We start from the raw sequence: 26624 nt of genomic DNA, 5'->3' as shown, positions 1-26624 counted from the left end.
CTTTCCACCGTGCGGCCAATATTATTCGATACACAGCAGCTCCAATGAAAAGCATAGCTTCTTCCCTGGGGTTCAGATTTAGTGTGCCATCTTATCCAAGCAAGCAAATAGTGGGTGACTCGGGCAAGGCTCGACCAAAAACCTCCTGCCAAAATTCCCAAATCATTTTTCTATATAGTGTCAGTTTATTGCATTCGTAGAACATATGTAGAAGTGTGGCGGGTCCATAGTTACACCTGGGGCACTGATCGTTGCTACTTTTGCCCCATGAGCACAGTTTTGCTGGGGTGTAATAAAGATTGAATATTGTTTTATACAGTTGTGCTTTTAGATTGGTAGAGAGTAATAGTTGTGACATCATTGCCAAGACCTTGTCAATATCTATGTCTGGATTTTCAAGTCTATTTGTCCATAATAATTCTGTGTGTTCTATGTCATCGGGGGATTTTTGGTGTAGGAGAGAATAAATTGTGCCAATTCTGGTGGAAGGTCTCATGATATCTTCAATAAGGGGTATTCTATCCCAACTTATACCTGACAGCTTGGGATTTATGATAGTTCTTACTTGATAGTATTTTAAGTAATCTGTGACGGGTATATTAAATTTGTTCTGAAGGGTGGCGAAATTAGCCTTCATATCAATATCAAGGAGGTCAGAAAGGGAGATAATTCCCAATCTTTCCCAGCTAGGTGAAATCATATTGTTCACATTTTGAGGAAGCAGAGATGAGTGCCAAAGTGGGGTGTACCGGGTTAGTTTGGGAATTTGAATATGTTTGCAAATTTTTGACCATACTTTCCATGCCCCAATAATAGTTTTAAATTTAGTTTTTTTAAATAACTAGGTTCACGTTGTCTTAAAAGTAGTCCTCTGGATTTATGACCAAGAGATAGTTCGTAAATTGATGGTATTCCTGATTCCTCCCCATTGATTGCTGGATTAAGCAAGGGAGCAAATTGTTGTAAAAAGGCTGCCCTAAAATATAAGAGTAGATTTGGAATTGCACGGCCCCCTCTGTCAAACGGTAGGGATAAGAATTTGAGCGACCTCCTAATCTTGCCATGTTGCCATATGAATTTGGAAATCTGGGAATCGAGAATTTTAATATATTTGTCTTCAACTAATAAAGGGATTGCCCGGAATAAATATAATATTTTTGGAAAGATAGTCATTTTTATATAATTTCCTCGCCCTATGATTGATAAATGAAGGCTATTCACCCTGGTAAGATCCTGTTTAATAGAATTAATAAGTGGTTCGTAGTTACTTTTAATGATGCTATCAACCTTAGCAGATATACAGACCCCTAAGTATGTCGCTTTGCTAGTTCTTCTTGCATCAATCAAGTCAATATTGTCTGTGCATAATATAATAGTTTTACTTTTATTAAGAGAATAGCCTGAATATGACCCAAACTGGTGGGTAATAACCTCTATCTCGGTTATAGCTATATCTGGGTCTGGAGTTAAGATTGCTACGTCATCAGCGTAGGCTAAGACTTTTGTTTCAAAAAGTCCTGTCACCACTGGAATGATTCTGGTGTTGTCAAGAATTTTCAATATCAGGGGGTTGATATATAGGGCAAATAATATTGGGGGCCATGGGCAGCCCTGTCTTGTTCCCCTTGAGATGTTAATAATACCCGATTCGCCCCCCATAATTTGGAGTTTAGCCTTTGGGTCAATATACATGGCTTTAATTGACTTAATAAAACTATGTCCAAAGTTGTAGTGTTCTAATATAGCCCACAAGAATTTCCACGACACTCTATCGAATGCCTTATCGGCATCAAGAAGGATCATTGACATCTGGCCGCCCGTTACTGACATAATATCAAAAAGTGATATTGCTCTACGAGTGTGTTCGGTGGTACTCTTCCCTGGAATGAAACCATGTTGCCATGGACTAGCCAGATGCGCAATGATCCCCCTTAGTCGATTGGCCAAGACTTTTGCGTATAATTTTGAATCTGAGTTGATCAATGAGATCGGACGGTATGATGATGGGGAAATCGGTAGGTTTTCCCTTTTTGGCAAAAATGATAATATTAGTATCTTTCCAAGACGCGGGAGTAATACTGTTCCACTGTATCCCCCGGAATAGATCTAATAACAGTGGTAATATAATATCTCCTAGAATTTGGTATAGTTCCAAGGGTATCTTGTCGGGGCCTGCTGCTTTCCCCGAGGCTAATTCTGCAAGTGTAAGTTCAATCTCTGACATTGAGATTTCTTTTTCCAGGTCATTTTTAGTAGTGCTGTCTAAACTATTATCAGGAGAGGTTAGGAAATCTTTGAGAAAATTCTTTATATCTTCTTTATTATGGGCGATATCGTCCTTATATAATTTCTGATAATAATCTTGAAAAATCTTCACTATTTCTTCCCTTTGTGTATATTCTTGGCCATTTATTTTTATAGATGAGATTGCATTGCGGGTCATTTTTTGTCTTGTTCGTAGAGCTAGTTGCTTTCCAACCTTTTCCCCATTCTCGTAAAGGTCTTTTTGGTGAGTTCTAAATGTTTCGGCAGACTTCTGAGTTAGTCCTTTATTTAAGTCAGTTTTGAGGATTAGGATCTGGTGAAGTAAGTTAGACCCATCGGATTTTTGAGCAATTATTGATATATGAGCAGCTTCTAACCTTGCTAATTCCGCTACTTTATTGTTATATTCAGTAGCCTGCTGTTTCTTAAGTCTGGCTACATAGCTAATGGTCTCTCCCCTGAGTACAGATTTAAAACAGTCCCATACGATGTTTCTTGGAGCACTGTAGCGATTTATATCGAAGTAGCCCTGAGCCCAATTCCTAATGAAGTTAATATATTCTCTATTGACCAAAAGTTTTCTATCAAATGTCCATACTGAGGGGTTTTTAGTGGTATTGGTTAAATTTACAGTGAGAACCAGGGCATTATGGTCAGAAATTAGCTTTGGGTGTTTGATAATGGTTGATTGGGCAGAGATGTCTTTGGTAGTAAAGATGTAGTCGATCCTGGAGTATGTACTATGGGGGTATGAGTAGAATGTGTACCCTGGTCCCCGTTGATGTTTAAGAGACCAGATATCAACCAGATTGTGGATAGTTATAAGAGAATTAATAGCCTTGAATACCCTAGGTTTACGACCTGAGTAGTTTTGTTTCGTTAAATCCCTACGGATAGGGTCGAGTGTAATATTAAGGTCCCCAGCAAAGATCAATGGACCGGGCCAACCTGCCAGTTCTAATTCTAGGCTCTCAAACAGCAATGGTTCATCAAAATTTGAGCCATAGACAGAGCAAAGGGTGAGCCCTAGCGCTAGCTCTACAATTACCCATCTACCATGTTGATCTGAGGCAAAACGTACGGGTCTCCCTATATGGTTTTTACCTAGTATGGCTACCCCTTGGGTATATGTTGTTTGAGTTGTGGCAGCCCGAACATTATACCCCTGAATTTTAAGTAAACTTTGTTTTGCCCAGGGTAGATGAGTCTCTTGCAGACATATAATGTCTAGAGAATTCCGCTTGATTATCTCAGAAAGCCGTCCACGTTTATCACTATCATGTAGCCCTGCGATATTCCAGCTGCAGATAGTTATCCTCCCCATGGATCTACAGAATATTTTCCCATGCTTCTGCTGATATTCGCAATTGTGTCAGAAGACGTATTTTTGTCAATTATTGCTTTTATTCGAGTTATTTGATATGGAGTTGTTTGCATTTTTAGAATTTTTTTCCCCTTCCCACCCAGCCTCCCCATGCTTGACCCGCCCTTTCCCACCCCCCTTCCCCCCAAATTAAGGCAAAAAGACTCTATGAAAGTCTAAAAGTGATGGAAGTGCAACACGTTACCTGGTCCTAACCTATACGCTAAGGTTTGAAAAAGGAAGAAAAAAACATAAAAAGAACTTAAGGAGCTCAATACAGAGCAGATAGCACGTATTGTAGTATAAGCTACAAGGTGCTTCTCGTTACGGATAGAAAATGCCTATCTTACCGCCTCTGTGCTAGTGACCACCACCATATGCTAGTACTAAAAAGTTCCAAAAACCCCCACCGACCCACCAACCCAATCCCCCAAGGTGACATTATTAACAAGGTGAAGAGTGTTAGTATATCTCCGTATAGTTTCGTGATCACAGATGGGCACATCAAAGTCATTGTAGAGTTAATTTAGACTCTCGAGATATTCTTGTGCGGCAATCTCGGAGACAAAGAACCTTGTCTCGCCCCCGTATATAACCTTGAGCCGCGCTGGGTTATTGAGATACACTGTTGCCTTTTTGTCTTGGAAGGGTTTTATAAGTTGGCGCAGCCTCCACCTTCTCTCAACAGTGGTATGGCAAAAATCGGGGCGTGAAAAATATGTAATATCTTTGGAGGTTCGTCTAGCTTCGGGCCTGGCCTTCTCAAACACAGCCTGTCGAAGAAGAAAATTGCCAAAGTAGATTAGGATGGCCCTCGGATATGCTCCGGGTTTTGCGGGGGTTTTTAGAGTGAGCGGCATACGGTGGGCGCGCTGTATTTCACTATCCCAGTTCCAGTTCGACAGCTCGGGCAGTGAGTCGCGGAGGAGGTTTATCACGAAAGCACGGGTGTCACCCCCCTCGGATTTTTCAGGTACCCCCAAATGCGCAAGTTGTTTCAGCGCTGCCGATTTTCAAAATCCTCCAATTTCCATCTTATGTCACCAATTTGGGCCTCATTTGATTTAACCCGCTCCTCAATGGCCACAACTTCGGCCTCGTTGGAGAGGGTTCTTGCCTCAACCTCAGTAAGTCGGTCTCCAAAAAAGCTACAAGTTTTTACCAGCTTCCGTACTACGCCTTGTACCTTGCGCAGAGCTGCTTGCGCCTTGCGCCCATCCTGAGATGTCTCCTCGCGTTGTGTGGCTATTGCCTGTAAAACTGCGTCGATGGATGCAGGTGTTGGGGTCATTTGGGCTATTGGGGTTAGTTGTTCCGTATGTGTATGGTCCCAATCTAGAACTACCCCATGAGGCTTGCTCCCCTGTTTTTTGGCAATTTTTTGTTTTTGGTTTTACAGTAGCCGGTTCTTCACCAGCATCGGTCAGGCTATCCGATTCATCGGTTAGATATGAGGCTGAGGAATCCCCCCATTCTGCTTCTAATTCTGCCTCATCAGAAAAAGAGAAAAAATCACAGACTTCTTTTTCCTGGTCACTATGTATAGAGCTAACTTTGGCTGGTTCGAGTGGAACGTTAGTTGTTATTCCCCCCTTGGCATTGGTATTGGGCATATCCTCGTTGTTTTCCGGATCAGAGGTGGGGTTAGTAATTTCCCCCCCAGAGGGGTTTGAAGTGTCTTGCTCGATTATTATCAGGTCAGACTGAGATGGTATTTGGTCGTTTGTTGGACCGTCTCTTGTGCCGGTGCCTGTGCCTGTGTTGGTATCTGCATCAAAATTAGCCACGGCGCCAAGATCCCCAGCTGTTATGGGGGGTATCTCTTTTTCATATATTTCAACAATATTGCTGTTAACACTGAGAATTGTTACAGAGCTCACTTCAGTAGCAGCTGTCTGTAATGTAGTCAAACTGTCTGTGGTTTGTCGTTCGTCGTGGGGGCTTCCGCTTCAGTAGTTGTATTTTCAATCCCCTGCATTGGGGAGACAGAAGCAGAGCTACTCGGAGCTGGGCCGCTGATGTTCTCACTCGCACTGCCAGCATGAGATACCTGACATTGCCTCTCTTGGCCCGGAAGCGTACTGGAGCCTCTATGCATTAGTTCCACAACAGACGGTCCTGCTGCTGCCCCTTTCCGTGTATCTTTCTTCCGGGTCACGGCTCCCTGTTTGGCAGCGTCGGGTGTTGTCGAGGTCTCGTGCCTGTTTGGACGTGCAGGTCTATCGGCTCTCTCCTGCACGGCTGTGGGTTTCTCCAAACCGCGGCGCTCCGCAGCCTCGCGTTGTACCTGCCTTGCCGCCCTCGCCCGGGCGGCCGCCGACAGGATGGGTGGAGCGGTGACTTTAGGAGCTTTCTCAATTGAAGCTGGAGCCGGCGCTGAGGCGTGCATGTCTGCGTGCTGGGCCGCCGTGGTCGCTATGAGGTGAGTGCGGGTGACTTCTGCGACCTGTTTGCTTAGGGGCGCTGCTTGCTGTAGCAAGATATGTTTAATGATTGCCCAGCCAATATAGGAGTAGCAAGCCCAGATCGCTTGCCGAGGAGAGGGGCTGAGATCCATTCAGTTTATGTAGTTACGGTGATTGCGCTGATTATAATGCTCTGATATTTCTAATCGCCGAGATGCTGGTCCCGCATATCTCTGAGCCTTCAGGGACACTTCAGGGGATTAGTAATGGTTAGTGGAGCTAAGTTGCTGTTTCTATGCTTCCGATCTTCATATTGACGCCATCAGAGCTCCTCAGCATAACCGGTCAGGAGCCAGGTACGTGAGCACTGCGATCCGAGTCATCGCCATCTTGCCTTCACTGCAAGCCCAGTTCTGGGCCTTTGGAAAAAAAAAATATGCATTTTTAAATCTAGAGTAGACATAAAATCTGCTCATTGTAAAAGTGGGAGTACCTGTTGAAGCGTCACAATGTTGAAGTGATCTCACAGTATATAATGGTTTAACTCTCTGAGATCCAGAATAGGGTTTAGGGAACCACCCTTTTTGGAAATAAGAAAATACAGAGAGTAAATCCCCAAGCCCTGGTAATGTATCAGGGCCTGCTCTATTGCTCTTTTTAGTAAAAGAGATTGAACCTCTTGTTCTAGCAATTGCAGGTGTTCTGGAGACAATTTGTGGGATTGAGGTGGAATGTTTGTGGGATTGCTTGTAAGCGCCAGGTAATAACCATATTGGATAATTCCAATCAACCATTTGTCTGTTGTTATGGACTGCCAAACGGGGAGAAATTGTTGAAGTCTTCCCCTGAAAGGTGTGGTTTAGTGAGGGGAAGCATGGGCAAGTCACTGTTTATTAGAGAAAGGGATGTTACGTGGTGTGTTGTCCTTACTGCTACCTTTGAAGTTGTTGCCTCTATAAAATCCTTGAAAAAATCCTCTGGAGAGAGAGGACTAGTTCTTACCTTTATATGTTGAGATATTCTGCTCTGGGGATAGGGTTTTAGACCCTTCTCTGTAAAAGGAGCGACAAAAGGAGCCTCTGTTGGACGGAGACTGGAGCGCCCCAATGGACTTGGCCACTTCCGTGTCCTTTTTCATCTTCTCTAACGCTTGATCAACTTCAGCAGACTTAATGCATACCAATATGCCGATTAGTGAACATAAAAGTAATAAAAATGAACTGTGATTATGTAGTGCAAACATCCTTTGGGCAGCTAGGTGCAATAATAAAAGGTGCTACAGGTAAATTATTCTAATAAGAAGAGAGGTGCAGCAGACACCTCCCTCATAAAACATCCACGTTTCAGATTTACATACAAATGAAGTAGGCTACAAAGTCGTTGACTAGGGAAAATGTACTCTCTCTGGACAAAATATTTTTACCAGGTGGATGGCTGATGCGTCTTGGCTTTCCCTGGCTGAATTACTTTTGCATTTGTTGCATAAAAGCCTTCATTACGCTGTAGTGTCAGCTACCAGGTTCGAACAGTCTTTCCTTCAGAAAGGCTCACTCCTGAATCCAAGGGAGAAGAAGCTTACAGTGATGAGAACTCCATTCATTCGACAAAGTCCTATGGATTTTCTAGGTCTTCTTGAAGGATGGTGTACCAGAAATCAACCATTTCATCTGATATGCACAAGCACCATAGCAGAGAGCAGCCGATGGTTGAGAAATGATCAATTGAAACAATATTATTGCCTCACCTGCTAAATAGGAAGATTTCTTCAAAACTATTTTTCCAAGACATAATTACTTGTAGTACTCCAGGAAGTATTTCTGTGCAGTTCACTGGTGAATTGTTCAAACAAGAATTTATTACGGCAAGATGTCCAAAGCCTCCTGCATAAAAATATAATATGAAGAGAATAAAGTGAATAAGATACACAAGAACTATTGAGACAGTAGATTCAACGCTTTTTCTAGAACATATTTTTACCCTAAAAGGTACTCCCATGTCCACTTTGGCAGTCTCTTCAGTAGGAATTAAAAAGAAAGCAAATAAAAATAAAAGGTGAGCCGACTGTAAAGACAGAAGAAGCTCTAACAGACATGCAACACCATATACATAGCTGCAGCGGAGGCAGTAAGACACAGTGAACAAATACATCATCAGTTCAACAGTTATTGAAACCAAATATATTTATTTTGATAGTTAGTCAAGAATTAAACAAAGTAGAACAAACCACCACATTCCCAGCCAAGTCTCAAGAAAAACGCTGCTGGTAGGAAGTATGCATGGCAGGTGAAGCATGTGCACAGACATAGGCAGGCATTGTGCTCATTCCACTGGGGAAGGTGACCTCAGAGGAGCCCACATGGAAGCAAGCGTTTTAATAGTATCTGTTTCTTTACATTGCTTCCAACTGGGAGTTTGTGGTGTGTCTGTGTGCGGGGGAGGGATCCTTGGTTGTGTATGTGGCATCTGTGTCTATCTCTCTCCGTCTGTTTTGTGGTGCGTTTTAGGTAGAGCGGCTGAAGGAGCGGAGATAGAAAGACCATTAATCTAGACCCCATTAGTTCTCCAGGCCTCGCTGTTATTCAGGGTCCTTCTTAGTTGTGTCCCAACTTAGTTTCTGGCTTCTCAAACTACTGTCAGAGGTCCAGAACTGGATGGAAGAGGGCCTGCCATGGGTTTGGGCTTCCTGGTTACAAACATCTTTATAAAAGAGATGTGACTGCAAATTCAGGCTCATACTCTGCAAAGGGAGCCTAAGGTAAAGTGAAATCCAACTTCAGCATTGTTTTCAGCATAGGCTACAATGCTCAGGTCATCACTGGTTAGGGAGCAACTACCGGAGACAGTAAACACCTAGGCCATTGACTGGTCTACCAAGGACCTATTACAATTCATTGATGTATGAAGTGACTCAGTGTACTAAACATTTAGATTAAAATATACATTTTATTCTTATAAATTCATGATAAAAAAGAATATGATCCAAAATGTTCCGACATATTACAATCAACACAATATTACCCAATATATAATACAGACAAAACCATAGATACGATACATAAATTACAAACATATAGACATAAATTCATTGTTGCTTGTTGAAGAAATGTGGCTCATATTTGGACAAGTACTTATTATTTTGTCAGGGAGCTACTACCCTCATCACTTCTTGTTGTTTCCCGCTCCAGTGATTTGTTCCATTACGTGGACTTGGGTGTCCGAGTTGGGAGGTGGTTGGGCTATCTGTCACTGCTGTTGCCTGGACTCAGAATGGGAACTTTTGTGCTTGGTTGGTAACCCAGCTCTATTCCTTCTGATTCCTGATTCTGTCTTCGTATCCATTCATTCAACCTGGCTTTTGTTACTACTGAAGAGCAGGCGTCTCTCTAGTGTGGGGCTGCTGTGTTCCATCTGCCGCAGGCAATTGCTTTCTCTGCGGCAGCCTTTTAATTTCACCTATTGTGAGTCTGAATTCTCATTCTTTGTCTCCCCTCCACATTTGAATAGGACTTGTGAGCTCTGAACCTAATACTGTATTATTTAAATTACATTAACTAGGACTCTTGAGGTTTACTGCTGAAAACACTAAACTGTTCTGTCTTTTCACTCTGTTCTTCTGGATTTTCTGTTTTGTTACTACTACTTCTTTCTATTCTATTTAAGTTGTACATCTTAAGGCTGATAGTATTTTACTAATCAATGGTTAAGTGCTTTGGCAAAAATGTTAGTCAGATTCCATTAAAAATACAGTCAATAAATAAATGGAACGAAGCAGTGCCTAGGATAGCACCTCTCAGGAGGGAGAACCCGCAATATATCATTTTTGTTAACTGCAATCTTTGGCAACCTAGCCTTGACCAGCCAGTCATCCAGGTGTATGGGAATATGAAGATGCCAGACCTCCGGAGGTGATCTGCGACCACTGCCACCACCTTACTGAAGTCTTACGGTGCTGATGCTAAGTCAAAGGGGAGTACTGCAAACTGGTAATATGCAGAACCCACCACAACAAGCAAATACTTGAAATGCGTCTCTAGTATGGACATGTGGAAATGAGCATCCGGCAAGTTGGGTGAAACCATTTAGTCTCCAGCTTCCAAAAGCCAGCAACACTTGGGCTGTGCATCTTAACTTCTTAACTTCTCCTTTCTGAGTAAGAAGCTCAACTCTGTGAGAGCAAGGATTGAATATAGGATTGAATTCAGACCGTGTCCTTCTTGGGTACAAGGAAATAAAGGAAGTAGCATTCTTTACCCTTTTACTGCTCCGGCACTAACTCCACAGTGGTGCCAACTCCTGCTGTAGTATGGCAAGGTAGTCCGGGCAGGAAGAGGAGGATAGGGGTGGGAGGTCAATGACAGGAGCCGCAGGGCTTGAAGCCGGCTCTCTTATAGGACATTTTTGCCGCACCAGGAGGTAAGACCTCGAAAACAGTTCACAAAACGCCCAAAAATCTAGAAAAGAAAGACTAAGGGGTAGCTCTTCCCAGATCTGATCTGGCTGGCGCAGAAAGAATAGAGCCAACGTCAGTATGCCGGAGTGGCGCCTATATAGGCACTGCGATTGTCATTTCTGGCGCGGCCGATCCCCAACGATGCCACCTACCGGCTTGAAGGGGTACTGCTCACTAAAAATGTCCGGATCAAGTCTGACGACTGGGGATAATTCTATGGTAAAGAATCTGCGGCTAGAAATCTCTATCAGACCAGGCATTTTTAGGGTTTAGGAGTGGGCAAGGGTATTGGGTGGAAAGAGTATTTTTAAGGTTATTGGGTGGGTAAGGGTATTATGTGATAAGGGTATTTTAATGTTTTGGTGTGGGTAATTAGTAAAGGGGGAGTTAAGGAGAGGTACAAAAATTTGATGTTTGGTGTGTCTTGCCACTAAAAAAATATATATTCATTTTTTTCCACCTGCGTGGTAAAGGCAGATGTGTGGTAAATGATTGTGGTTTAAAAAATGTGTGGTAAAGGCAACCGTGGTAAATGCATGCATTGTGCGGCGCACTAGGAGGAGAGACCAATCTAGTGTCCGGTGAGGAGTCCAGACCCCTGGCATAAGTCAGGTCCTCATACAAGCTATTTTTGGACAAAAGTTCTGTAAGGAGCTCATGGTAGCCATACTCCCCACAGGATCAAAGAAAGGAGGCACTGTCTCTGTCCCAGATGGTCTGGATCTGATTGGCTATGGTGTCAACGCTGAGCGATGCTGATCAAGCTTCATATTTGAGTCAGGAATGATTATGGGGTCGGCACTACTGAATGGCATCGGCAAGAACCCTGGGCGTAGCGTGGTCAGTGAGATTAGGGGTTGTGAATCTCAAATTCTCATACTAAAAAAGCAGTGGGGTGCAGGGTGAATGGATGAGATGACCAAGAGTTGGGCTGTACTAGTCACGTAAGGTGCAGGGTTAGTATTTATTTGCATTAGGTTAACCTATTGGGCTGATTTAAAGTTTGACAGACAGGTACACTGTTGCAACAGTGAGGAAGTATCCTGTCCACCAAACTCTGGGTCCACCCACCGACTAGATTCGGGTGGACGGCAAGTTTAAATGAGGAGGAGTCAAATTTACTCTGTCAGTGTAAAACTTGCTTCGATCACCTAATGGAGTGCTTTCCTTAGTCAGTAAGTCATCCGACCATCCGTCCTATTTATGATTGATGATCCAATGTCTTTATTTATTTTACTGACCATTTTTACCAGATATATCCTGGTGGTGAGGGTCAGTGAAAAAAGAAAAATAACCCCCATGCAATGGGAGCAAACTAGTGTGGAGGTCATTAGTTTTTTCAAAAACAAACTACAGCTTTGGGAGTTTGTTTTGAAAAATAAAAAACTTTGGAACAGTTGACATCCATCCATTATGTTTAACGGAGCCATCTGTGAAATGTTTCCTACAACGCCAGGAACTGACATGACAGCGGTTCTGGCCAATGTATACAGATGTCCATTGTGCTGGTGGACAACTCTAAATTGGGCAGGTGGAGTATAGACAGTAAAGTCCTTCACCACCATGTCTGCCTTTACTCCATCTGCTAAATCCTAAATCAGGCCCTTTGGGTAAAGCTGCACATTTGGAAGAAACAGTGGTTTGGAATGCTACTCCGAGGGATTGTCATTGGTTATATTATTAGCAAGCATTCTTCCCATCACCTTTTGAGCGTTTGACTGACAGTAGTATACATAAAAACCTGAGATTGGTGTAGCTTTCTAAGCTTACTACAGCTAATGTTTGTGAAATCTAAAAAGTAGTACATTTGCATTAATTCCAGGAGTACTTATGTTGGTGCACATTTACTACTTGCAAACCGGTCACTAAGGTGCATTTTTACAAAGAAGTGGCACAAAACCGCACAGCAAGCAAAGTTGCAGTGTTACGTTGTGTCACATAAAGAGAGCAGAACTGCATCATGCCTTCAAATAAATGACACAGTTCTCTCTCTCCATTCATTTGCGCACCCTGGGCTGCCTGGTGCCAATGCAAGCACTATTGGGCCAAGGGTGTCTGGATTATGGATTATGGATCTGGATTATGGTCAGGAAAGTTTTTGTGCAGGAAGTTGTACCATCCTGCACAAAACTATCCTTTCCTCTATGTATGTGCGCTGTGCCGCACACATATAAAGAAGAAATAACAAGAAGAAATAAATATATTTCTCCTCGTTAGCCAAGCCTCAGGCAGGCACTCTATTTTGGCACAAACCCATGTCTACAACTCTTTGTGAGTATAGGTTTACGTGAAAACACATGAATGGTTGCATGTGAGCGCCTATGCACCACCCATAAAACTCCTAACTGGTGCAAAGTAACACAGGGCAGTGCAATGTGCTATGTTGCATTACTTTTTTGGCATTTATGTGGCTTTGAAAACCCAGTTCCAAAATGTTTGGAAATCTGGGCCCATGTAAATTTGGGTTTGAGTTGTAATCCATGGGTGGATGCACACAAACACTGATGCACCACATATCACCTGATGCAAAGTAACGCAAACTGGCGCAATGCGCTGTCTTGTGTCACTTTTTTTTAATACAAAGACATGCAAATAAACATTGTTGTGGCTTTGCAAATACCAAAAAGGATTTTTCATCTGGGCTGCGTGTGCGTCAAAAAAGTGACGCAATTCCAAACTAAAATCTTTACACATCGGGCCTAAATCTATTTAAGCTCCTAATCCAAACAAATAGCAAGTTAAAACTTCTTACTGAAATCAGGATGACAATAAAATGACACATACACAGCAGACCCGACTCAAGGCCCCCAGACCCAACTACCAAGCCATTGTATTTATGTGGGGGGTGTCACAACCCAAACACCCCCAAAGAAGTTACGAATCAGCCAAGAATTGCATCACTAGAGTGAACACCAGCAAAGATCATGGATTCAAGACCGGTGTCGATCTGGATCCAGAGGGAAACCCCGCCAGTGGAAACCCTGTCAGGGTGATTCCCAAACCAGTGCCACCCAAAGCGGTTCTAGGGGGTCTGATCGCTCAAATATGAGTGTGTAGCCACATAAAACTCTTTACGTTGACAGGGGTGGCGCCAGCTCTGGGAAAACCAGGGAGGCGCAAAACAGACCCAGGTTCCACGGGTGGAGTGCTGGTGAAGGGCCTAGACTTGTAGCTTGGTTACCGTGCCTCGTCAGTTGGCTTGGACCAGGGTTGTGAAGTCAAAGAGAGCTTCGACTTTTTGGCCTTCTTGTATTTGTGAGACTTACCTAACGACTACTTCGACCATGACGATGACCGACGGGAACAACTCTCAGAGTGGGCATGGGACCTTCCACACGACTGGGATCTGCAGCGGTGTAGAGTCAACGGAAGCCACCAGGAGCTTCACCACTCACTCCCAAATCACTTTAGAATTCATGGTGCAGTCGTTTGGTCAGGTCCTGGAATTATGGTCCGGCTCCAGGCACCACAAACAAACCAGGTGGGGGTCTCTCACAGACATTTGTCTGTGACAGGCTCCACAGGGTTTAAACCTCACCGGCTCAAACCTTGAGGCTGATATCAAAGTTGCAGAAGATAAACACAAACAAGCGGGTATATGGACTATAGGGCGCCACAAACATTAGGAGACAACTGAAAACACTTTTGGTAAGAAGGTCTGAAATAGGGCTCCTTGTCCTTAATGGGAAGGCATACAGATATGTAAAATAGGGGAAAGACGCTACGTACTAAGCAAAACAAATCTAGAATAGCACGTTTAACACTCTATCCTGGGGCCCAATGTCGAAACTAGTCAGTAAGACATATTCCAATATTATTACAAATAGCTACACCTTAAGCAAGACGATCCATTTGAAACTCAGACCGCCTTACAGAGAAACATACATTTCCTTGCGATCAAAGCAGACAAGAGAGGTTCCGTCTTGATCCCCATCACAAATGTCTAAGTACTAATGCCCATTAGCAATATAAACTCCCTTAAATCACCAGGACCGGGCGGTTTTACAACAAAGCTTTTTATAGATGTTTTCAGGATAAGTGAGATCAACTTTGGCAAGGCTACATCAGTATACAGCATAGAAGGGGAGAACCAGAGACGATGTACGATGTAACAAGGTGACAACAAATTACATATGAAGTTCATAACCACAAGGCTTGTCCTATCCTGCTGGAAATAAAACACAAAGACTGACCAGGCTGTATCAAGGACACACAGAATATTAATAATGTTAGAGGAACAGTCCACATAGTAGTGAAGGTGAAAAAGAGAGAGATTCGGCAGGAACTATTAGCGCTATACACTGACAAGGATTCTGACAAGTGAGATGGTTCTTTTTAGGAGAGGTAACGTCTTCATTTAGGATGGGGGAAAATGTATACAGATTGTGAGGGCTCCATACACAAACTACAATCAACAATCTTGGCAATGGAATCTTTTAAAATATTTTTAGAACACACAGGGGCACCGGGTAAGCATGGTCAATGTCATCACAACTCTTTGCATTTGCTATTGACCAGTTAGCCAAACTGGAGATATAAGAGGGATGGACTCTAGCAGAAGGATCCATAAGAATGGTCCATATACGATAGCATTGTTTGCTGCTGATGACATACATTATACTATTCCTGACGGAACCACCTCATTTGATCTGCGATAGATAGATAGATAGATAGATAGATAGATAGATAGATAGATAGATAGATAGATAGATAGATAGATAGATAGATAGATAGATAGATAGATAGATAGATAGATAGATAGATAGATAGAAAGATAGATAGATAGAAACACAGATAGAAACATAGAAACATAGATAGACAGACAGTCCAGTAAAACAGAACTTTTAATGGTGCAACATAACAGTGATGACAGAAACAGACTGAAGACAGCAGTTCTGTTTAAAATAAACATCAACTCTTTGAAATAAATCCCTGGGCGTCCATATTACCCAACACACACCGAACACGTATAGGGCCCTTGGACCATAGCTGGAAGGCACTGCTCGAACTGCATTTGACAATTTATATTGTCCCCATCCCCCACAGCAACTATCCATAATAATGCAGACTTCACACCAGCTAATAAGGGAGGAGACTATTGGAGTTGGCAGGAGGTAGAATACAGGTTACCAGGAGATCTATTTGAAGGAGATCAGATTAGAATTGTTTAGAACTGTAAATGAGTCTTCATGATATCAAAGAAGGAGTGATTAAGAAACTAACATTTGTGCCACTGGCCATTGTAGCCAAATAACCGGGCTGCAGCAATGAGACAGATGACAGATTTAAAACAACTTATGACATCCATCAGTTCCCAAATATACAAAAACCTCTACTCCCCTATGAAACATTCGCTATAGACGTACATGAAAATGTAATGTGGGCCACAGTACTAGATGGAGAAGGAGAGCACATACACAGGGATGTATTTACTAACCATAAATCTGTCCTACACTGTGAATTGGCCCTTACAGTAAAGTTATTTTGGTCCTTAACACCTGCAAGATTCAGCAAGTTTTAAGGACCTGTCAGATCGGTGTTGGAGAGGCTGCGGGTGTTGGGGAAGACTCAATCCACATATTGCGGGAATGTCCTTGATATACATTACTTGGAAAGATGTGTTGGCTGTGATTAAAGAAATGATGGGCTTCAGTATCCTGAATGACCAGGCAGTAGATATACTGGAGCTGATACCTGCACAATGGGAGCACCAAAGACCAACGACCAGAAGATTATTTCCGACATAGCATTTGCAGCAAAAATCATCATTGCTAGAGGCGGAAAGCAATCTAACCCCTCAATGTCCAAACTATGCTATCAAAGAATTTGGGACACAATGTCGATGGAGAGGTTATCTGGCCATCTACTTAAAGAGAAGGAAGATTTTCTCGCAGTATAGCAACCAGTGCTAAACTGTATGGGGATCGAATGTAGCTCTCAGAGACTGTTCAACTAGTATACACATAAAAAACCTGTCATATTATATGCATCACCTGAGGTCACCATCTATGTTGACTACTTGCAACATATAATGGAGTGGAGTAGTTGGGCACCTGCCTGTTTTTGGGGAAGTTATTTCATTAGGCCAAATCACACAAAGTTTATGTCTTGGCGAATGTTGAGATGACATGTTGGGATTTGTTATTTGAAAGACAATTAACCATGGCAATGAACTGTCACTTGCTGTACAACTGTAAATAAAGAAAAATCCAAAACAAAGTAACTAACCATCAATATTGGAGACATCATTTTGGTTGCAGGCCTTCAATCTTGAAACACACTGAAGCACTAGTTCTTCTTTTAATTCATTGGGAAAAAAACTATGGAGACTTTGCAAGGTGTGCAAGTTCCCTTCTGTTAAAGGGAAAAACCTGTAAAACATACAAAAAGAGATGATCAAAATTATGTCACAAAGTTCCAGATAGGAAGAAGGATTATCAAATGTGACCTATTAATGGCACAAGACTGAAAAGGAAAATGTTACTTACCCTGTAAGCATCTGTTTGTGGCGATTCGCATGCTTTGCATACTCTTGCCATCTAGTGTTTAGTTCCAAGATGTGCCAATTGCTTTTCTTCGAAGAAGTCTTTTAAGTGACAAGGTCAATTGGCTCCTCCTCTTGGTAGTAATGCGCATGGACAGAGACTCCATAGTTAGATTGTTTTCCAGCGTGCGGGTTAGAAAGGACTGCAAGTATGTGAAAGTAATACAATGACTGTGCTAAATGTATAAATAGTGAAAACTAATATATGTAAAGATCTGCAACGGCTAGCGGTGTCCGGGGAGGAGGGTGGGCGCATGTGAATCTAAAGCACTACATGCCACAAACAGATGCTTACAGGGTGAGTAACATTTTCAATGGCATGTTCAAACCCCTGCAACACCAACAGGTTAGCCACCACTTATGAGGAGGGACTGCTTTAAAGCCTACACAGAGCATGTACACATATATAACCTTTGGGTGTTCCAGTGTTTTGGAAAATAGTACGCAACACTGGCTTGCTGGCATGCTAAAACATCCACACAATAATGCTTGGTGAAAGTGTGTGGTGTGGACCATGTAACTGTCAGACAAATGTCCGCTATGGAAATATTTCCTAAACAAAGCCATGGTTTCCCCCTTTTTTGTGCTCTGGGAGGAACAGGCAAAGGTCTTTTGGCCTTAGCATAACAAGCCTGAATGCATTTTACTATCCATATGGCTATGAGTGCTTTGGATTTAGGGTTGCCCTTGTGTGGTGAAGAAAAAGCAAAAAGGTTGCTTAGACTTTCGAAAGTTTTATTTCTATCAATGTAGAACATAAGAGCTCTTTTGACATCTAATGAATAAAGAGCTCTTTAGCAACAGAATCTGGTTGAGGAAAGAAAACTAGCAATTCAATGGCTTGATTGATGTGAAATTGTGAGACTACCTTGGGTAGGATTTTAGGGCTGGTTCTAAGAACCACCTTGTCTGTGTGTACTTGGAAGAATGGTTCTTCTAAGGTTAATGCCTGGAGCTCACTAACACGTTTGAGTTAAGTATGGCTACTAAAAAAGCCACTTGCAATATTAGGAATGGAAAGGGGCATGAGCGTAGAGCAGCTTCTCCAACAAGTAGCTCATGATCTACAAGTAGTTCTCTAGCCATCTGTAATAGTTCTCCTGCCTTCTAAATTAGAAGCCTTTGCTCCATTGGATTAATTTATGTAAACCAGACTTGAATTTTTTTTATCCGAGACTAAAATGTATGTTTTTTTTTTTTTTTTTAGAACTCACAAGTTGATATTGGGAGAATAATTGCTGAATTTTCAAAATATATATAAAGCTGATATTTGATTGATAGATCATGCAGTGTTGTGGAGACTTGCTACTAAGATTATTTTCTTGCTGCCAGGGGCATTGCAGCTATGGATTTCATCTATAACCCAAGTGAGGCATTCCAAATTGACAAGCCCATTTTAAAGTTCCTTCTAGCAACTTTGACTGACACACTGAGGTAAACGCTGCTGGTAATCTTGCTTAAATTGGCCACGAGAGTAATCTTGCCTGATGTGGTCCCCATTACAACGCTAATAATATTAGTAGCTCTGGATGATTTCATTTAACATAAATAGCTCTTATTACAGAAAAGGTTAGAGACCCCTGGTGTAGAGGTTCAAAAAAAGGTCCCATGGGTCTTGTGAGTACTATATTAAGGTTCCATAATGGTGCAGGATGAATCCTGGGTGGAATAATGCATTTAGGTCCTTCCATGAAGGCTTTAATGACAGGAATTTTGAAAAAGGGAAAGGTGTTGTCTATTTTGAAGACAGGCAGCCATGGCACAGCCATTGCAGTAAAATGTAAGCATATAATGATGTATAAGCTAAACCCGCCTTTTGTCAGTGAAGTAAATAACAGATAATGTTTTGTACTGTAGCTGTGAAAGGGTCAATTTGTTTCGTGTGGAAGTACCAAACAAAGCGTTTCCATTTTGCTGTATAGCAGGCCCTAATGGTAGTTTTTTGTGCTTCTTTAAAAATGCCCATACATTCTGCTAGTAAGTTAAGGTACCCAAATTCGATGAGCTCAGGAGCCCGATCACTAGGTTGAGAGTTTTGGGATCTGGGTATCTGATTTGTCGGTTATTCTGCGTGAGAAGAGCCAGCTGGTATGGAAGTTTCTCGTGTGAAACTACTGATAGGTCTAGTAAATTTGTGAACCAAGGCAGATGAGCCCATGTAGGAGCTACTAGGATCATTGTGAGAGCTGTCTGCCTGGGCTTCCTAACTAGAAATGGAAGGAGATGTGAAAAAGGATAGGGAAATATCTTTGACCAACGTATCCATAGTGCAATGCCCATGGATAGTGGGAACCTGGAGGCGAAGTTTGGGTATGTTGTGTTTTCTGCTGTGCTCAACATATTTTTGAGTGAAGCCCCACTTTTGGAAGTAGGGTAGATGGACTTGTAGGTCGAGTTCACATTCGTAAACTTTGTGCTACATTCTGCTGAGCAGGTTTGGAAAGTCTGTTCCAGGAAGGTATTCCACTAACAGGTGAATGTGGTGATGTAGAGCCCACTCCGGATGGTCTGAGACAGTTATGAGTGTTGTGTAGACTGTGTCCCCCTTTTTTTGAAGATAATACATTGCTGTCATATGGTCCGTCCCAGACTAGGACAACTTTGTAAGTCAGGTGAGGTAGGAAAGCTTTCAAGGCTAGGTTAGCAGCTTGAAGCTCTAGGTAGCTGATGTGTAGAGACTGGTGCCTGGCATCCCATAGGCCCTCTACTATGAGGTGTTGGAAGTGAGCTCACAATCCCAGCTTTGATACGTCTGTTGTGAGAGTAAGGTGGGGAACAGGGTCGAGAAAGGCTGTGCCTTCAACCAGTTAGTGGTGTTAAACAATTGCAGTGAACAGTGAGTGTGGTGGTCTAAAAACCTAGATTTGTCAACTGACTCTGTGACTGGACCACTGGTGAGCTCGACATTATTGTAATGGCCGTATATGTAATCTTGCGTGGGGAACTATGACAATGCAAGAAGCCATAATCTCTAGGAGACGCATAACCACCCTTACTGTGAGTTGATGGTTGGTCTGATCTGGGGCAGTATTGTCTGAAACTTCTGAATTCTTACGGAATTCGGGGTAGCTAATCCGATTATGTGTTTAGGATTGCACCTAAATATGGTTGAATCTGTAATGGTCCTAAGTGCGATTTTGGAATGTTGATAGTAAATCTCAAGTTGTGGAGATGATGTGTTGTCATCGGAGTGTCCTGCTGGCACTGATGAAGATTGTTGGCTTGAAAAGCCAGTCGTCCAGGTATGGGAATATGTGGATAGCTTATCTTCTGAGATATGCTGAGACCACTGCAAGATATTTGGTAAAAACTCAAGGTGCAGTAGTAACCCCGAATGGCAAAACTTTGAACTGGTAATGTTTGCCCGCTATGACAAATCTTAAATATTTCTGATGAGCTGGGTGTATTGCTGTGTGGAAGTAGGTGTCCTTTAAGTCTAGTGTTGTCATAAAGTCACCTAGTTGAAGAAGTGGAATGACATCCTGTAAGGTAACCATCTGGAAGTGTTCTGATAGGATGTATTTGTTGAAGGGCTTCAGATCTAAAATAGGCCTTAAAGGCCTGTCCTTTTTGGGGATTAGGAAGTACATTGAGTATTCCCCTGAACCCTGATGTTGAATAGGGACAGGCTCTATAGCACCTTTGAGGAGAAGAGCTTGAACTTCCTGTTTGAGTAATGTTTGATACGTATGTGCCATCCTATGAACACAAGGTGGAATGATGGGTAGTATGTTAATGAGCTGCAGACAATAGCCGTGTTGGATAATGGCTAATGCCCACTTATCTGATGTGATAGATTGCCATACGGGTAGGTCATTTTGAATTCTGCCCCCAATAATTATTATGTGATCGGTGGGAAGGATAGATTAGTCACTGTTTGGTACTGGGTAGGGCTCCACAGGGCAAGGCACCCTTACCTCTAACTCTACCTCTGGTGCTTTTTCCCACTATAGGAGCCACGGCAGTAGCTCTTTAAGTATGAGCTTTGACCTTGCTCCTTTTGTTGGGAGGTGGAAGCCTCAGAAAAAGTGGATTTGGAGGCTCCATGGTATCCTGAGAGATGAAAAACCTCCAGGTAGCAGGTGTTTGAAGTACCTCCATAGCTTTGGCCGTCTCAGTATCTTTTTTATTTTGTTTATGATGTGGAATCCACCCATGGGCAAAATCGATGTTCCTTGTCAAAGGGCATGTTGAAGACATCTTGTTGAAACTAAGACTTAAACCTTGTGATTCGAATACTAGCATTTACTTCCCCCAACTACAAAGTCTGCTGCATCTAATGCACACCGTACAGAAGTGTTAGTGATAATTTTACCTTCAGACACTAACTGTCGACTGCGTTGTATTTGTTCCTCTGGGAGATATTGAATAAGATCTTCCATTTCACCCCAGTGGGCACGGTCATAGTGGGTTTGGAGAGCTTGCAAGTTAGCAATACGGCAATGGTTAGCAGCCTGAGCTGCAAGCCTTTTCCCCGCAGCATCTATCCTTTTACTCTCTTTTTCAGGAGGCGGAGTGTCTCCACTGGCCTGAGAGTTGGCATACTGGAGTGCTGTGGTGGTAACTAGGGAGTCTGGTGGTAACTGTCATCTAATGAAAATACAGTCAGATGTTGCGGGTTTGTATTTCTCATCTACCCTAGACCTGACAACCCTAGGCCTAATAGGGTCTTTAAATATGTCCTCAGTATGCCTAAGCATACCCTTTAACATGTGCATGTATTGAGTAGCCCTTATGTGTGGTAGAAAGCATGTCAAAGAATATGTAATCCTCAAAATGCTCTTTATAAAGCTCCACATTGTGAAAACAAACAGCCCTTGATATAACCTTGTGGCAAGAGGTAGCATCTTCACAAGGGAAAAGAGGTGCAGGATAAATATCAGGGTCCGTGTCAGCAGGGGGATCTGTGTCATATTTTTCCAAGGGGTCATCTCCATGTGGCCACACATACCCACCAGTGTCTGATTATGGAGACCCTTGTGGTGAGTCATCTAGTGGCTCTCCTGGAAGAGACTGTGATGCAGGAGAGTGTGGAAGTGGTGGAGGTGGAGTTAGTATGGGAGGTGGAAGAGGTCGAGGGCTGGTAGCTTTGTCCATAGTCTTCCATTTCGGAGGAACAGGCATGTCTAAAGCTTCTTCAAAAGTAAGCTTCCTTTTAGATGGTGGTGGAGAGAAAGATGTAGCCGGTATAAGTCCAGCATGCGCCTGGATATGAATTTTCTTCGGTCACGTGTCCAGTTTCTCCTGTAACTTGTGCAGGATTGGTTCCACCTGTGTGTTGGAACCAAACTTGGAGGTGTGCTTGGACTGTTTCGGCTCCGAAGCTTTTAGGATGGGAGTAGACTACACACTCGGTGCTTGGGTGGAAGATGACGGCTGTCGGCTCGGTAGCAGAAATCAACTCGATGCAAGTTGGTGGTCTTGGTCTGAGGAAGCCGAAGTAAATGGCTTTGACTTCTCATGAGCTTTTAGAGCTGAGCCCAAAGGCGTGGCGTCCGTAGTGTTTTTTTCGGTGCCGATCATGGCTAGATAGCACTGGTGGCCCGAAGACCTGAGATTTTGAGACCAGAAGTGCTGAATGTCTTTTGGTAGGATTGTGTTCGAAAACAGGTGAACAGGGAGGTGAACTCACAGGCTTTTGAGCTGGAGTAATGTATTTTACCTCATAGTTCTCATCAACCTCAGAGCCCAAACTTTCATCGACAGAGAAAGCCCCTTCCTCGATCGATGGCTGCTCCTGCTCCTCACCAAAGATGTTGGGAGTGCCACTGGTTTCTCTGTAAGACATCTGGAGGTGACAAGCTCTCGGATCCCAAAGAGTCTTCTTTGAGTGGAGGGACTTGCAAGCATTGTAGACAGCTTCATTGTGCTCGGGGGCAAGCACAAGTTGCACACAGAGCGTTGGTCTGTCTGAGGGTACTTTGCATGGCAACGTGGGCAGAACCAAAAGGGGGTGCGTTTCATTACCACTCAAGAATTTTCAGGAAGACTGGTAACAAGGGAGCAGGTAGGCCCCGAAAGGCACTGCCCTGAAGTGGCTTCGATCAAATGGAGTCGAAATGGCATTTAACGGGAGTCGCAGAAGGAAAAGTGAGAGCGACAATTAAACTATTGAAGACAGAGAAAAGCACAGGAGAATCTAACCGAAACAGACTCGAAACACGGAGCAGAGGCACACACATCCGAACCTGATGGAGGAGAAAAAACAAACCAACGATGGAGTCGATGCCCATGTGCATTACCACCAAGAGGAGGAGTCACTTGACCTCGTAACTCAAAAGACTTCTTCGAAGAAAAACAACTTGCAAAACTCCAGACCCAGCACTAGCAGGAGTATGTTGAGCATGTGTATCTACAGCAACACATGCCATCGAATATGTACTTACCAGTTATACTAGTTGTCCATCATGAAGCATGAATAGATGGAGCAAAACTCGATTCATCATAGACAGTGATGAATAAAAGATCTTTAAGGTACTCGCTCACTCTTTGGTAGCTTAAAAAAGCAGAAGGGGTTACCTGTGAGTTGTTTTTTCTGAATCGTTGTCTATGGAAATTGCATTGCGGAAAAGGGTTTGCCACTCCCTCCAACTCCCCTTTTTCCTCGGCTGTGCTTGCCAGATCACACGGAAACTTTACAGGAAGGATCCGAGATGGATGAACTTTTTTCTCTTTTTCTCTTAAGCTTCATGAGGATTCATTGAATGGCGGTACAGTTATTAGCAAAACAGAACGCTCTCTTCCTATGGAAATTCTGACTTAACAATAACTGCAGTGACTCAAACTCTTCAAACAACTGACATTTACTGTTCTTAGTTTGTTTCTGTACCAGTGCCAATTTGGAATTTTCAGCATGATGGGTGGCAAGAGCTATGCTATGTGCTGTTTGCATTTCTAACAATAACTGGTAACTTTCAGTGGTTTGATGAGTCTTAGTCAATCATAACCCACTTTTTAAATGTGTTTTTTTCAGTGAATTTCATTGGTTTTCAAATTAGTTACATAATTTTCAATCCTTGCTGTGAATGTACAAAGCGGCCAGGCCCTGCTCCCAACGTGCTATGGCCACCCAACACCCAGTGAGTACAGCCTGCCATGTACCTGTGCGCTGTGCACAGCCTTCGGCCAGGAGCTGTTCCCAAAACATGTTTGGCTGTGTGCAGCAGAGGTTATTGCATGGTTGTCTGGCTTGCACCAGGCTTAATTTGTCAAGCAGATTAATTAAACAGCCTAAAAGTTATTTATGAATGATTGCCCTCCCATTCATTTCCCCACCCTCAAACAGAGCTGCTCAAAAGTTGACATAACCCACAGTAAGCTAATTGGCCGACTGGCTCTGATTAAAAGTATTATATTATCCAGGCTACACTATCTTTTTTATAATGTGCTGCCAGATTGAATCGACAATTTTTCTAAACACTCAGATCGCACATGATGTCCATAGCCTGGGCGGGAAAACAGTCTAAAATGCGCTGGAAAGTATTGACACTACCGTTCAATGGTTGGTGATAGAACACTATAGATTTGGAGCTTTATTATAACTGTGCCCAAGCACACTTTGCATACTATTGACTACATCCTTCCCGGCATGACACAGCTTTCCCTCACTCACTAGGCACAATAGTCAGCGGCCGGTCTGAAATTAATTGGGCAGCCTGCACACAGCTAACTTGGGACGAATACATCAACATATGTCACATAGTACACACTATGCTCCTAGACTATTTTGGCATACTACCCTCTAGTTCATCTCTCTGGCAAAACTCTCTGTAGGCTACAAGCTTTGGATATACATAAGGTGGAAGATATTTACCAGATGCCCAGATCTTGACAGCTCAACAATAGTCGGAGAACAGTGCTTCGTGATGGATTAACTCATATACCTAAGACTCCGGGCACCGTGTAAAAAGCATTATACCTCCTTTTCACTGTAACCCCCCTCTGCGAGACACTAAGAGTGATAATCAACCACTACATCTAACAACCACATTATACTCCACAATACAGAGCAAGGCTCCAATAGCCAAGCCTAAAGCTAGACCAAAAATGAGAGGCAGAGATAGGTGAGGTGCTCACAGTCAAAGCATGGGCAAATCGCTGCGAACAAACTAGGAGGTGCTCCTTGAATGCCAGGTCGTGCCTTCAAATTCTTACACCAACTGTAGAGATTCCCCCTTCACATGGTCAAGAGCATAGCTTCATATGATCCCAGATGCGGTAGATGGAAAGCTATGGCTATGAACATCATCCACCTTGCATGGCACTCCTCTCAAAATAAACTTTTGGATGTGTGGTGTTCGGACCGTCTCGGACATGACTGGTCTAAAACTGCTATCATCTGCTAAAATAGCTCACCTGGGCTGCAGAATCAATGTGCAAAAGTAATGTGTGGTGATTTTGAGAAGTAGTGGTTGGACTACGTCTGGGTTAGGGATAAGGCCCATACTGTCAGGAAATGGCTGGATGATTATTGCAATGCACAACTGGAATTCTATTATTCCACTATCCCCAAACCATCAGACCAAAAAAATTCTGGATCGCAAAAGAGGCACCCGGGCCTGGCCCTATGGACATATATCATCCGACGGGATCGGTGTCCACCTTTAGCACAAAGTACCTGTCACGTATCCGCTCCTTCATTAATACCAAATTTGAATGTTACCACCCAAGTCGCTACTCACGAAAAAGTACCGTAAAGAAATAGCTTGTGCTCTACTAGATCTAATGCAAGTGTGAGGGATGTATGACGGTACGACGCGTACCGTCACAGCGTGCTTTTACACCGCGTCCCTTACAACGCAAGTCGTTACCACGACTTGCGTTGGGGACGCGGATTGAAAATAGTATAATTTACTATTCTAACACCAGTCCCCGTGGACACTAGGGAAGGTGTTGGAATAGTAAATATACTATTCTTAATCCTCTAGCGCACTCCAGCGCAAGTCGTGGTTACGAGTTGCGTTGTAACGGACGCATCGTAAAAGCACTGCGGAGTAAAATCCGCGTCGTAAAGGATTTTCCCCAAGTGTGAGTACCACTATCAAATGATTCCTGCATGTAATTGAACTTAGTATATAGCATGTTATTGTACAGTAGATCTGTTGTTATAAACTTTCAATAAAATGAAAAGAAAAAAACAGAGAAAGCTAAACCTGCTTAACAGTCTGTCAAATTGTTTGCAAATTCATTAAACTGGGCCTAATTTATTAGCAGATGAACACTTTTTTTGAATCCCCTCCCTCCATCACAGTGCAAAAGTTAGTACATTTTCGACCCCCTCCTTAACTCCTCCAACATCCCCCCACCCTTCCGGATCTGCACAAATCCTTAAATACCTGAACCCGGTGTAACTTGACAACTGCCTATCACATTTGATGCATATTCAGCAAACAATGCTAAGGTTAGAAGAGAACATTTTACTAAACCATCTCTTTAACTTTGCCATCCCCACCAATAGAGTGGCACAAAACTAGATATATCAATCAAAACCAAAACCTTCCAAGTCTGTGCAACATTTTATGCAGATTCATCACACAATGCCACTATTATTAACAACTGAACACCTTTTTGCTCCCACTTTTGAACTCAGCCCCTTCC

The 26624-nt window shown here is 42.9% G+C and overlaps 1 protein-coding gene across 1 annotated transcript in view; it reads right to left on the bottom strand.

The window, feature by feature from the left end:
* The window catches only part of LTN1 (listerin E3 ubiquitin protein ligase 1), a 406396-nt gene that overhangs the window by 208283 nt on the left and 171489 nt on the right, over positions 1-26624 (bottom strand). The window contains exons 19-20 of the mRNA XM_086934025.1: positions 16712-16854; positions 7778-7913 (exon numbers count right to left, since the gene is read on the bottom strand). Coding sequence (XP_086790151.1) covers positions 7778-7913; positions 16712-16854 — 279 coding nt within the window. The remainder of the gene's footprint in view (positions 1-7777; positions 7914-16711; positions 16855-26624) is intronic.

Source organism: Lissotriton vulgaris, chromosome 8 (genome assembly GCF_964263255.1).
Source record: "Lissotriton vulgaris chromosome 8, aLisVul1.2, whole genome shotgun sequence".
NCBI classification, from domain to species: domain Eukaryota; kingdom Metazoa; phylum Chordata; class Amphibia; order Caudata; family Salamandridae; genus Lissotriton; species Lissotriton vulgaris.
This window is presented reverse-complemented; position numbering and strand designations above follow the sequence as displayed.